The 12,739-nt window shown below is 38.3% G+C and overlaps 1 protein-coding gene across 2 annotated transcripts in view; it reads right to left on the bottom strand.

The window, feature by feature from the left end:
• Window positions 1-12,739, bottom strand: part of DDX46 (DEAD-box helicase 46) — a 72,258-nt gene that overhangs the window by 9,965 nt on the left and 49,554 nt on the right. For both annotated transcript variants that reach the window (XR_009407464.1, XM_059417599.1), the window contains exons 16-21: window positions 11,475-11,668; window positions 8,558-8,695; window positions 8,115-8,264; window positions 4,001-4,177; window positions 1,779-1,997; window positions 1,304-1,448 (exon numbers count right to left, since the gene is read on the bottom strand). Coding sequence is in view for 1 of the 2 variants with exons in the window: in XM_059417599.1 (XP_059273582.1) it covers window positions 1,304-1,448; window positions 1,779-1,997; window positions 4,001-4,177; window positions 8,115-8,264; window positions 8,558-8,695; window positions 11,475-11,668 (1,023 nt within the window). In the remaining variant the exon portion in view is untranslated. The remainder of the gene's footprint in view (window positions 1-1,303; window positions 1,449-1,778; window positions 1,998-4,000; window positions 4,178-8,114; window positions 8,265-8,557; window positions 8,696-11,474; window positions 11,669-12,739) is intronic.

Raw genomic sequence — 12,739 nt, 5'->3', positions numbered from 1 at the left:
CTCTCTGTCAAATAAATAAATAAAATCTTTAAAAAAAAAAAAAAAAAAAAAAAAAGATTTAAGAACAGAGCAGATAATAAAGTCACTACATCCACGGAACTCATATTGCTGGGGGAGGGGGAAACACATACAAGTAAAAATATACTACAATTTCTGTGATGAGTACTATGAAGAAAAATAAACCGGTAAAGAGCTAGGATGAGGTAAGGCTTCTTTTCTCAGAAGTGATGTGTGCACCTCAAAGTAACTAGGCTAGTGCCTGAGATAATACACAGTGTGAGAAAGGGTCCTCTGGAGCCATCAAAGCCCTTTAAAGCACTAAGTATGCAGACTTTGAGCTTACAGAACACACAGAATGAACCTCTCCACAGCTCCAAACCCAGGATGCAACAAATATTTAGTTCATTAAATAGATGAAGTGGATCTGACTGGTCTACACCTGTAAGTCTACTACAAAGATACTCAGATTAAATATAAATGAAGGGACGCAAGTGGTCCTACTATGCAGTGGGAGAATACATTAGGGGAAAAATACAAATGGAAACTCTTTCAAACTCATTCGTGAATGTGTGAAAGAAAGTTAAAAACCAAATCTGATTGGGGTGCATGGGTGGCTCACTAAGTTAAGCATCCAACTCTTAGTTTAGGTTCAGGTCATGAGATCTAATCCTAGGTATGGCTCCATGCTCAGAAAGGAGTGTGCTTGAGACTCTCTCCCCTTCCCTCTCCCTCTGCTACTCTCCTTGCTCGTGTGCACCCCCATGCCACACAATCTCTCAAACAAATAAAATCTAAAAACAAACAAAACAAAACACACACAAAAAAACAAATCTGATCACTCTATATGATACTTGTATACTTTGTGTTAGATATCCTCATTTTTTTTTTTTAAGATATGCAAGAGCTTTTATGGGCACAATTTCACAGGGACCACTTGCTTGGATAAACATTCATTACGTGAGCTAATATACTGATTTATTTTCTAACATAAACTTTGGCCAGAATATTCTACTTATTAGAAGCATAAACACATAAGTCCTTAAAATGCATGTTTTCCTTTAGAGTGATTCTCTAATTTGACTGAATCTTCAAGACTAAAAGAGTTCCATATACAGATCACTAACCTCTCTATATATACTCAATTTCTAAATGAAGACCTTAAATGATATATAAAATTATTTTTTTCTTGGAAGTATTCCTTATTTTTATTCTATCAAGAACTGACCTTATAGTCTCTCCATGCCTGTTACATCTATATCAACTCTAACCTAACTCAAGACTACGATAGAACAGCAATACATACTTTCAATTGCCAAGTAAATTTTCCGCTCTCCTTCCTTAGGTTCTTTTCCAGGTGGGAAATATGTTCCTCTGATTGTAATTGCAGCTTCAGAATATTCACTGATTCTCTGCAGAGCTTCCTTAGAGGTAACTTTCCACCTAGCAGTCTATGAAACAGAGTGGGGGAAAGATATCACTTCACAACAGGACAAAAACCTGGTGTATTGACAAAGAATAGGCTAGTTAAATAATATTATGATCAATATCTAGAATATAATTTAAAAAAAAGAATACAATTAACACCTTCACATAAAATCATTAGATCCTAATGTAACTAGAATATACTTATATAAATAAAATTTCTATTGTTGTCTCCCTCATCTAAATAAAAAGTGAAGTAGCTATTAAAATGTTCACAGGTTTTAAAGAAGGTATTTTTGCTCCTCAAGAAGAGTTTTTACTCCATGATTTAAAAAAGGTTGAAAACTATTACTTGCCTGTGGGAAGTCATTGATCTCTAATTCTTCCTCGTATCTCTTAAAAGATTCATTCTGTCCACCATCCTGTCTCTCCTCTTCTTGTTTCTCCAAAGGCACATAATTGAGCTTGGCATTAATCTTTTCAGCAAGTTGCTCCGCAATGGTTTTGGCAGACACAGTGGGAGCCAGGATGGTGCCACCTCTGAGAATTGCATTGGTGGCCTGTTGCATCACATCCTGCAGTTAAAGAAGACCTACAGTCAAATCTCAACTGAGGGCAGAGATAAGATCAGGATCCTACCACAAATTATTCTCTGGAAAGCCACTAACTAGAAGCATCTTTCTATTGCAGAGTCCTACTCAAGTGTAATTTAGCAGTACATATTAATAGTTTAATATATCTATCTCCCTTACACTGATGAGAAAAATAAAGAATATTCAACTCTATTATTAAAAACTCTACTGGATGGGCGCCTGGGTGGCTCAGTTGGTTAAGCAACTGCCTTCAGCTCAGGTCACGGTCCCGGAGTCCCGGGATCGAGTCCCGCATCAGGGTCCCAGCTCCATGGGGAGTCTGCTTCTCCCTCTGACCTTCTCGCCTTTCATGCTCTCTCTCACTGTCTCTCTCTCTAATAAATAAATAAAAATCTTAAAAAAAAAAAAACTCTACTGGATCAAAATTAGGTAACTCTTGGTATCAAATATAGTAAAATATTTCTAAAATCATTTATATAACTTTGTGGCTCCTTAGAGTTTCCTCTAAATTAGCAACTTTGTCCACTACCACTGAACTTTCCTCCTCCCACAACCAAAGCTCATGTCCAATAAATGACAGTAAATGACTGACTTACCTTTTTACTTCATTTTGTACTTAAACCTTTTAATTTGAACTTAATTTTACTATATGCCTAATGTGAGCAGAACTCTGTAGGTAGTACATGACTCAAACCTCAAGCTTTTCTAACAATGAGAAGGCGTGGCTATTTGCTTTCACCAGTAAAGAGTTACTAGCAATAATAAACCCAGAGAACATTAGATTGGGCACTATAATCCCCGTTTTCAGAGGAATTAAGGCGTGAGTATAGCAGACATTTCACGGTAACTCACTGGCTAAACACTTGATCTTAGCCAAGCAGCAGAGAAGAGATTCTTGCTGGCTCAACAAAACAAACAGAAACCTGAGACTCTAAACCTCAACTGCAACTGCCTCATTAAGTCAGTGCACTAGCATCTGGCTTGGTCATTCCAGCTTGGGTGTTACAGTCCTGAAACTATCCAACCTACTGGACAGAGGGTTCTATAGCTCCACAAACTCTCAGAAACTTCAAAACACTGTTAAAATACACAAACTATTCTTTGGGAATGCTATGAAAGTTTACCCTTAGTTAAAAATTAAGCTGGTAATTTTTTAAAAATTAGGGGTGCCTGGGTGGCTCAGTGGGTTAAGCCTCTGCCTTCAGCTCAGGTCATGATCCCAGTGTCCTGAGATTGAGCCCCATGTTGGGCTCTCTGCTCAGCGGGGAGCCTGCTTCCCCTCCTCCCCTGCCTGCCTCTCTGCCTACTTGTGATCTCTGTCAAATAAATAAATAAAAATCTAAAAAAAAAATTTATTAATAAAAAAAAGCTCTCAAGAGAAAGATGGCATGTCAAATATTTAACACATTTTCCACTGGTTAAGCCCATGTTAGTTTGAATTATGTAACCAGGTATTATGCTTCTGAGGAATTGTTTGTGTGCCCAATAAATCATCCCATAAAAGCAGATCAAAAAATAAAAAGCAGAGTGGCTGGGTGGCTCAGTCAGTTAAGCAACTGCCTTCAGCTCAGGTTGTGATCCCAGGGTCCTGGAATTGAGCCCCACATAGGGCTCCCTACTGAATGGGGAGTCTGCTTCCCCTGTGTCCCTCCCCCAGCTTGTACTCTCTCTTTCTCTCTCAAATAAATAAATAACATTAAAAAAAAAAAAAAAAAGGAAAAAGAAAGGGAGTTATTTCCTTAAGATTTTGGTAAGCTCAATCAGAATATTACTTTAAAAATCAGCAGCTAACTTCCTTCAGTTAGGAGTTCCAAAATAGGCATTAGGACTTCTGTTAACCATATAAGAGGCATCATCCAAATGCAGTAATTAAAGAATTCTGTATTCAGATTAAGTTAAATTCCCACTAACTCAATGTCTAGAACAACTGGTTCACTTGCGCTAACATAAAAAGTAATGACTAAAACTTGGAACAAATTACTTAATACCTGAGACTCAATGCCCAAATTCTTCTGAGCATTGATTCTAAGAGCCAACCTCTTAGCAATTTCTAATTTCTCAGCATTTCCTGCAGTTGGAGCAGGAACACTGGATGTTCCAGGAGCAGCCATATCTTTAACTCTCTTCTTTGAATTAAACATACTTTCAATTTGTTCATCAATCTAAATAAGGAAAAAAAAAAGATTAATAAAAATTGGATTAAAAATACCAATTTAGATATATCCACAGAAACTAATAAAGAATATTTCTATCAAAGGACTAGAATTAGACACTTGTATTTATGTTAATTCAACCACACAGACTAACAGCTATTTGCTGAGGGTAGCACATTTTAAAAAATAAGTTACTTATGGCAAGAGAAACAAAAAAGAGTAAGAGAAAGAAAACAGAGAATACAATGCCACATGAACCAAGTGAGCACACTCCTAAGTGGAAATACATCCCATCCCAGTTTAGCAATTGAGGAACATGTGCTGTCAAGACAGAGCACCCAACATGTTGCAGCTGAGAAGTCACTATGACTTGAGGCTAAATTAAACTGCAATGAAAGAGGCTGGAAAAAGGGCAGTGTAACTCAAGGCCAGCAGGCCACTAAAAATACAGTCAACAGTTCTCAGGGAGAATGGTTCATGTTCCTAAGGCAGGGGTCCCCAAATCCTTCTCAACTTCTAAACGTAAATGGATTTGCCTTAAAAACTGGGTAACAGAAAGGCACCTGGGGGGCTTAGTCAGTTAAGTGTCTGCCTTCAGCTCAGGTCATGATCCTAGGGTCCTGGGGTGGAGCTACACGACAGGCTCCCTGCCCAATGGGAAGTTGGCTTCTCCCTTTGCCCCCTCCTCACTCATGGTCTCTCGCTCTCTCCCCCAAATAAATAAAAACTTAAAAAAATATATTGGATAACAAAATCAGAAAATAAGGCTTTACTATTTAATTCCTTTGAAACCAAAAAAGGAAAAAAAGTTAAGGTTGGTTTCCTCACCGAAGCAAGAAAAAAGGATGACTGCTTCAGCTCTTCCAGGAGCCATGTAAGTCCAACTGTAACTGTGTCATCCTGACTGGACACATCTACCTCATAAACTATTTGCATTTCCTTTTAAAGATGCCTTCTGTCCAGCAATGACTATTGATAATACCCACTAAAGAAGACACAAACCCCTTTTTATACTTAAATTAAGCTAATAAGGCCTCATGTGCTAAAGCTCAAACCCAGGGAAGAGCATGGATAAAGTTTCAAAAATTAATTAAGTGGGGAATCTGGGTGGCTCAGTCAGTTGAAGCATCTGACTTGTGATTTCAGCTCAGGTCATGATTTCAAGGTTGTGAGACTGAGCCCTGCATAGGGCTCCATGCTCAGTGCTGATTCTGTTTGAGATTCTCTCCCTCCCTCCTTCTGCCCTTCTCCCTACTCATGCTTACTCTGTCTCTCTCACAAATTAATAAATAAGAAAAAAAAAACTAACCAGAGAGATTCAATGAGATTCAAAATAATTTTCAAGGTAACAAAAAAAAGCTGAGCCTGCATGGCTCAGTAGGTTAAAGCATACGACTTCTGATTTCTGCTCAGGTCATGATTTCAGGGTTGTGAGACTGAGCCCTGAGTCAATCTCCGTGCAGGTGTGCATCCTGCTTAAGATTCTCTCTCTCCCTCTGCCCCTACCCACCCTAAAAAGAAAATAAAACTGGGAGGTGATTTCAAAGCAGGGCCATCAATTCTTTAATATTCTTCTTCTTCAGTGGAGCTTCTCCTTGAGGGTGGGCTGGACTTAGTGACATATTTCTAAGAGCCAGAATAAAGTAGTAGTGCTAGTGTGTAACTTTAGACATTAGTCATAAAAGGCCTTAAGGCTTCCTCTCTGCTCACTCCTTCAGCTCAATCACTTTGGGAAAAGCAAACTGCCATGTTGTGAGGACACAGGCAGAGGAAAGAAAAGAGGTATCCTGCCAACAACACAGTGAGTGAGCCATCTTAAAAGAACATGATCCTGTATCAGTCAAGCCTTCAGATTGCCATGCCCGGGGACACCAGCTTTACTGCAACCTCAGTGAGACCCTAAGCCAGAACTACCAGGCTAAACTGCTCCTGATCTCCTACCCCCCCAAAAATGTGAGATAATAAGTGTTTGTTGTCTTATCTACAAGGTTTTGGATTGATTTGTTACACCATAAGCAAAAACTGTAACACTGACTTAATTAAATTTTAAGTCGGTATGGTATATTAGAAAGAAATGGTTAATGAGAGATGTGGGGTCTGGTGCTGTCTGAGCTTAAGAGGCAATGTGGCTGTGGGCCAAATACTTTTTCTGGGAATCAAATTTCTCAAACAACAAGATCAGAATGAATTCCTGATTCTAAAATTATGTCCTGAGCTTAGGTTTAATCGAAAAAACAAAAAAACCCAACTTCTATGTTCAATGATCAAATGTGTTAGAGAATTTCTGAGTTAAACAAGCTTCTTGAATTGAGGATTTTATACATACTTTGATATGCTAATACCATTACCAGTGGTATACACTAGGAAGAGTTTCCAAAAATTATGTTGTAATGAAAACATGCTCTTCTAAAGCTATAGCTTCTTTGGGTCCAAAGGACACTCTGTAAAACCACGAATATGCTGAGTTCTCAGGGTCCCTCTTCACTGGGTCACAAATAATGCCATTAGCTAAGACCATGGCATCTGAAGTAAGACTGGAATGGGTACAGGGCCCAGCTCATTCCATTAACTGCTATGTAAATCTGAAAAGATTATTTCTAAGTCTCAGTCTCCTCAATTATAAAATGGGAATACTCTTTTGAGTATCCACCTTGTCTGGATAATGTGCAGAACTAAATGAAGTATTCCCTGTAAAGCATCTGACACAATGCATGGCACTTAGTAACACTCAAAAATGCTAACTATTACTGCTTTTAGTTTTTTAAGTAAGTTCTACTATACTCAACATGGGTGGGGCTTATATTCAGGACCCAAAGATGAAAACGCACATGTTCAACCAACTGAGCCCCCCCAGGTATCCTAACTACCATTAATGACAATATAACAATTAAGTTTAACAAAATAAAAATATTAGTACTGATATTATAAAAGACATGGGGAGCCAGGGACTCTTCACACCACTGCGGGGGATGCAGACTAGTATTCACTTTGCAGGAGGACAATCTAACAATGTTTCAGAACCAAATTTGATACACCTTTTAGCCTAGTAATTCCATTTACACATTCAACTTCAACTTAATCTGATGAATGTGCAAAATTAAATGTGCAAGGATAAGCAGTAAAGAACAGTTTATGATTAAATATATTCCAAATATGAATATATAGAAACCCACATATTCGAAATTAGGGGTCTGATGTGGAACATCCATATTATGTAACCATTAAGAATAATGTAAGAGGGCGCCTGGGTGGCACAGTGGGTTAAAGCCTCTGCCTTCGGCTCAGGCCATGATCCCAGGATTCTGGGATCGAGCCCTGCATCAGGCTCTCTGCTCAGCAGGGAGCCTGTACCCCTTCCTCTCTCTCTGCTTGCCTCTCTGCCTATTTGTGATCTCTGTCTATCAAATGAATAACAAATAAAAATCTAAAAAAAATAATAATAATGTAAAAATGAGGGATGCCTGGGTGGCTCAGTCAGTTCAGCATCTAACTCTTGATTTTGGCTCAGGTCATGATCTCAAGGTTGTGGGAGTAAGCGCTGGTAGGGTCTGTGCTCAGCAGGGAGCGTGCACAAGATTCTCTCCTACCCCTTCCTCCACTTGGGCATGCGAGCACGCTCTCTCAAATAAATAGAAATAAATCTTTAAAAATTCACTTTAAAAAAATGCAAGAATGAATTTATTAAAACGAGAATATTTTAACCTAAGACTATTGTTGTAAAGAAGGTTTATAAAGCAGCATGGCCTCATTTTTATGAAAATACATAAATATGGATAGGGCATAGGAGAATATACACAGAGACAGAGAAAGGGTAGGGAAGGTCACATACCAAAAAGGTTTGCAAGAACTGGCTATCTCAACAAGAGATAAGAATGGTTAAGACCTCCAGGATGAAAGCAACAATGCTTCAACTGGCAAGAATGAGGCTTAGAAAACGGACACTTACGTCAACTGCAGCATCCTCATCATCTGAATCTTGCAGACCGAGAGCCGCTTTTTGCAACTTTTTCCTCTCATTAGCCAAAGCTTGTTCTGTTTCATCAAACTTGAATCCCTTACCAGAGAACCCACTACTCTTTTTAATTATTTTTCCTTCCTTTCAAGGAAAAATAAAAAAGGTTAGTTTCATACTAAAAAGCTTTAGTGTTCAAGAACTTAGGAGTAATTATTTTTCAAGGTCATACAGGTCAATGTAACAAAAAGTTCATCTAGTACAAGAACAACAAAAAAAGAACTCTGCGAAATACTGAGCTGAAGCAAGAGAGGATTTTGTTTTCACTCCTTTTCCCCTCCTAAAAAGATAAAATAATCCCATCAAGGTTTACAAATATTAAATATTCAACACAATAATGAGCTGCATAAAAACAATGGGTGTTAAAAAAAACTCACAGCTTTCTGCTGATCTTTGAAATCACTCCAAAGTTTCTCCAGATCAGGAGGTACTGCAGTTCCCGACAATTCAAGAGCTTTAATTATGTCACCGGCATAGCGAGCTTGATCTTCTGTGATAAAAGTATATGCATAACCCTAATGAATGATGAAAAAGTGGAACTATTAGGCACTAACAACATGACTCTTACTCAGATCACAAGATAAAATCTGAACCTAATATATCCTCTTAAGACTAACTTCATTACTAAAGAATTTTTAAAAAAGGAGAGTCCTACTAAATTCTTTAATGCTACAAGTGAAATATCTAAGTTTAATATTTAAGAATAAGCAAAACCAAGGGCGCCTGGGTGGCTCAGTGGGTTTGGCTTCTGCCTTCAGCTTGGGTCATGATCTCAGGGTCCTGGGATTGAGCCCCGAATCGGGCTCTCTGCTCAGCAGGGAGCCTGCTTCCCCTTCTCTCTCTGCCTGTTTGTGATCTCTCTCTCTCTCTGTCAAATAAATAAATAAAATCTTAAAAAGAAATTCTGTAGGGAGGTGCTTTCTTTAAAAAAAAAAAAATAAGCAAAACCAGAAAATGTGATTTCTTCATGTATATAGAATTATGATTTTAGATAAATGCACAAATGCACGGTCATGCATAGGAATTTTAATATAGTACATTATTTTTACCCTTTCTATTTGCATTCCTTTCCTACACGACCTACTCTACCACTCTATTCCAACTAACTTGTATCAACTTTCTAGGATGTAGCTTTCCACATATTTTTTCCCCTACATAGATTTTCTTTTCTTTTTTTTTTTAAGATTTTATTTATATGACAGACAGAGATCACAATTAGGCAGAGAGGCAGGCAGAGAGAGAAGGGAAGCAGGCTCCCTGCTGAGCAGAGAGCCCAATGCAGGGCTCGATCCCAGCACCCTGGGATCCTGACCTGAGCCGAAGACAGAGGCTTTAACCCACTAAGCCACCCAGGCACCCCACCCCTACACAGTTTTTAAGACCAATAAAAGATTTTAAAAATTTATGTGTGTGCATATATGTATTTGTATGTATGTATGTACGTACATACATAAACATGCACAACTCTAGCCTTTTTCTTGCCTGAACCACAAAGCTCCTGGAGGGACACCTGGGAGGCTCAGTCCATTAAGTGTCTGTCTTTATTTCAGGTCATGATCCCAAGGTCCTAAGACTGAGTTCTGCGGTAGGCTCCTTGCTCAGCGAAGAGCCTGCTTTTCCCTCTACTGCCACTCCCCCAGCTCGTACTCTCTCTGACAAATAAATAAAATCTTAAAAAAAAAAAGTTCCTGGAGACATGTGAAACCTAAGGCTTTAGAGAATCCCCAGGGAGATGATGTAGCTGACTTCATCTTTTTATAATATACATATGTGTGTATACAAGTATATAGACACACATGTATACATACATGTGTATATATATACATGTGTACAAAATATATATATACACACACATATACAAAAATGAAGTTAGTTATATCAATTCTTTTTTAAGGTCTGTATGTACACACACACACACACACACACACACACACGACACACCCCATATGACAGAGATTGGATGTGGACCAAAAAGGCTACAATTTTTACTATGTGCCCCTGTACACACTTTCCCAAATATATAGAATAACTCAGGTTAAAAGAATAAGAGCCATCACTACTTATTAGCTGTGCAAGCTTGGGCAAGTAACTTAACTTTCATGTGCCTTAGCTTTTCTCATCTATTAACTGGGGTAATATTATTTACCTCAAAGGGAAATTGTAAGGATAAAGTGAGACAGTATGTATGAAAAGCACTGAAAACAACACTTCGAACTCCATAAGAACTACATAAATATAGCCTATTGTTATTAACATTATTGTTTCACTATGTAGAAATGACCAGGATTGTATCATCATCAATGCTTCCAACAACAAAATATTTTGCTGCCTTCAAGAAGAATGACTTAGACTTTAAAAAAAAAAAAAAAAGAAAAGAAAAAGAATGACTTAGACTATATACTTAACCAGACTACAGACAAGTTTAAAAAGCAAGTAATATACATAGCAAATGGAGTGGGACAGGGGAGTAATGAGAAAAAAGGGTGACAGTTTTGGAGAAAAGTATACTTTATGGTCCTACATGGTAAAAATATTAATGAAAGGGGTGCCTAGGTGGCTTAGCAGGTTAAGCATCTGCCTTCAGCTCAGGTCATGATGCCAGGGTCCTGGGATCTAGTCCTGAATTGGACTCCAGGCTCAGCAGGGAGTCTGCTTCTCCCTCTCCCTCTACCTTCCCTCCCCCGCTCACTCACTCTTTCTCTCTCAAATGAAGAAATATTGTAAAAAAATTTTTAAAAATTAATGAAAGATCCCAATTATATACATGTACGTATATACCTACACAGCCAACACAGAAAGTTTTAGGTAGGGTAAAATAAAAAAAAAAAAAACCCTGAAAGAGGACATAAACAATTAATACTATCTGCCTAAATAGAACAGCTGGTTGGTTATCTGACAATTTTAATAATACTATATACAGAAATGATAAATATCAACTAGTCCCCATACTCCGATAATTGATCATTTTCAAAATGTCTTCATAACACTTATTATTTTTTTTTTTTTAAAGATTTTATTTATTTATCAGAGAGAGAGAGGGGGAGAGAGCGAGCACAGGCAGACAGAATGGCAGGCAGAGGCAGAGGGAGAAGCAGGCTCCCCGCTGAGCAAGGAGTCCGATGTGGGACCCGATCCCAGGACGCTGGGATCATGACCTGAGCCGAAGGCAGCTGCCCAACCAACTGAGCCACCCAGGCGTCCCATAACTCTTATTATTTACTGCTTAAAATCCTACCCAAAAAAACCCTCTATATTTTATTATAATGGAAATCAACTTTGAAAAATTCTTTTTACTTTATTGCCTGCTCTTCCAGTCCGTCCTGCTCTGTGCACATAATCCTCATAATGGTTGGGGCAGCTGTAATTTACTACAAGAATCAGATGTTTCACGTCTAGACCCCGAGCAGCAACAGAAGTAGCTACGAGAAGTTTGCAGGTCCCATTCTTAAAGTCATTTATGATGCTATCTCTGTCATATTGATCAATGCCTGCAAGTAAATTTAAAAAAAAAGTTATAAAACCACACACTGCAATTAAATTTTTCATTTCCTCAGAAACAGAAATAAGTTAAACACAGAGTAAAGAATAAATCCAACGTACACTGACCACATATCCACCAACAACAGTATAAAAAATAAAACACTAAAGGCAAGATCAAAGGCTACTGCTATTAATTCATTTATTAATCTTCCAAATCTGCCCTTGTATGGTTCCCCTTCTTATGTATAAGGGTTATAAATGCAGAAGTCCCATCTCAGATTCATTTACCTATACCTGTTCAGCAGATAAAAGGCAGGTACATTCAGCCTACGTTAACAGGATTCATATCGTTCTCTTTCTCTTATGGGTCAATTAGAGCCTTGCCAACCATTGTTTTTCCGAGCACCAGAAACAGCATCACATGGGACACTATTAGAAATGCAAAATCTCAACTCCTTCTCCAAACTAATGAATCAGATACTACATTTTTAACAAGATCCTTAGGAGATTACACTTTCCTATTAAAGTTTGAAATACATTGGTTAAAAAGTATATACCCAATTGGTTAAATATGTTACCCAAAGAGCCTCGAGGGAACTGATAAAGGAGAATGTAAAATGCCAAAATGTTCTACTGTAAGATACTCAGACTACAAACTGATTTTATGATGGAGAATTTCTAGTAATTATAAAATGGAATGGGGTAAATTCTCAAACCCTGAAATTGATTTCTGCAGTAGGAAATATCCTAAGACTTCACATAAGATTTGAGTTTAAAAATACAGAGAATACGGGGGCACCTGGGTGCTCAGTGGGTTAAGCCTCTGCCTTCGGCTCAGGTCATGATCTCAGGGTCCTGGGATCGAGACTCGTATGGGGCACTCTGCTCAGCAGGGAGCCTGCTTCCCTCTCTCTCTCTGCTTGGCTCTCTGACTGCTTGTGATCTCTGTCTGTCAATAAATAAGTAAAAATCTTTTTTTTTTTTTTTAAAGATTTTACTTATTTATTTGACAGGCAGAGAGGCAGGCAGAGAGAGAGGAGAAAGCAGGCTCCCCGCTGAGCAGAGAGCCCGATGCGGGA

This window comes from Mustela nigripes, chromosome 12, assembly GCF_022355385.1.
Source record: "Mustela nigripes isolate SB6536 chromosome 12, MUSNIG.SB6536, whole genome shotgun sequence".
NCBI classification, from domain to species: Eukaryota; Metazoa; Chordata; class Mammalia; order Carnivora; family Mustelidae; genus Mustela; species Mustela nigripes.
This window is presented reverse-complemented; position numbering and strand designations above follow the sequence as displayed.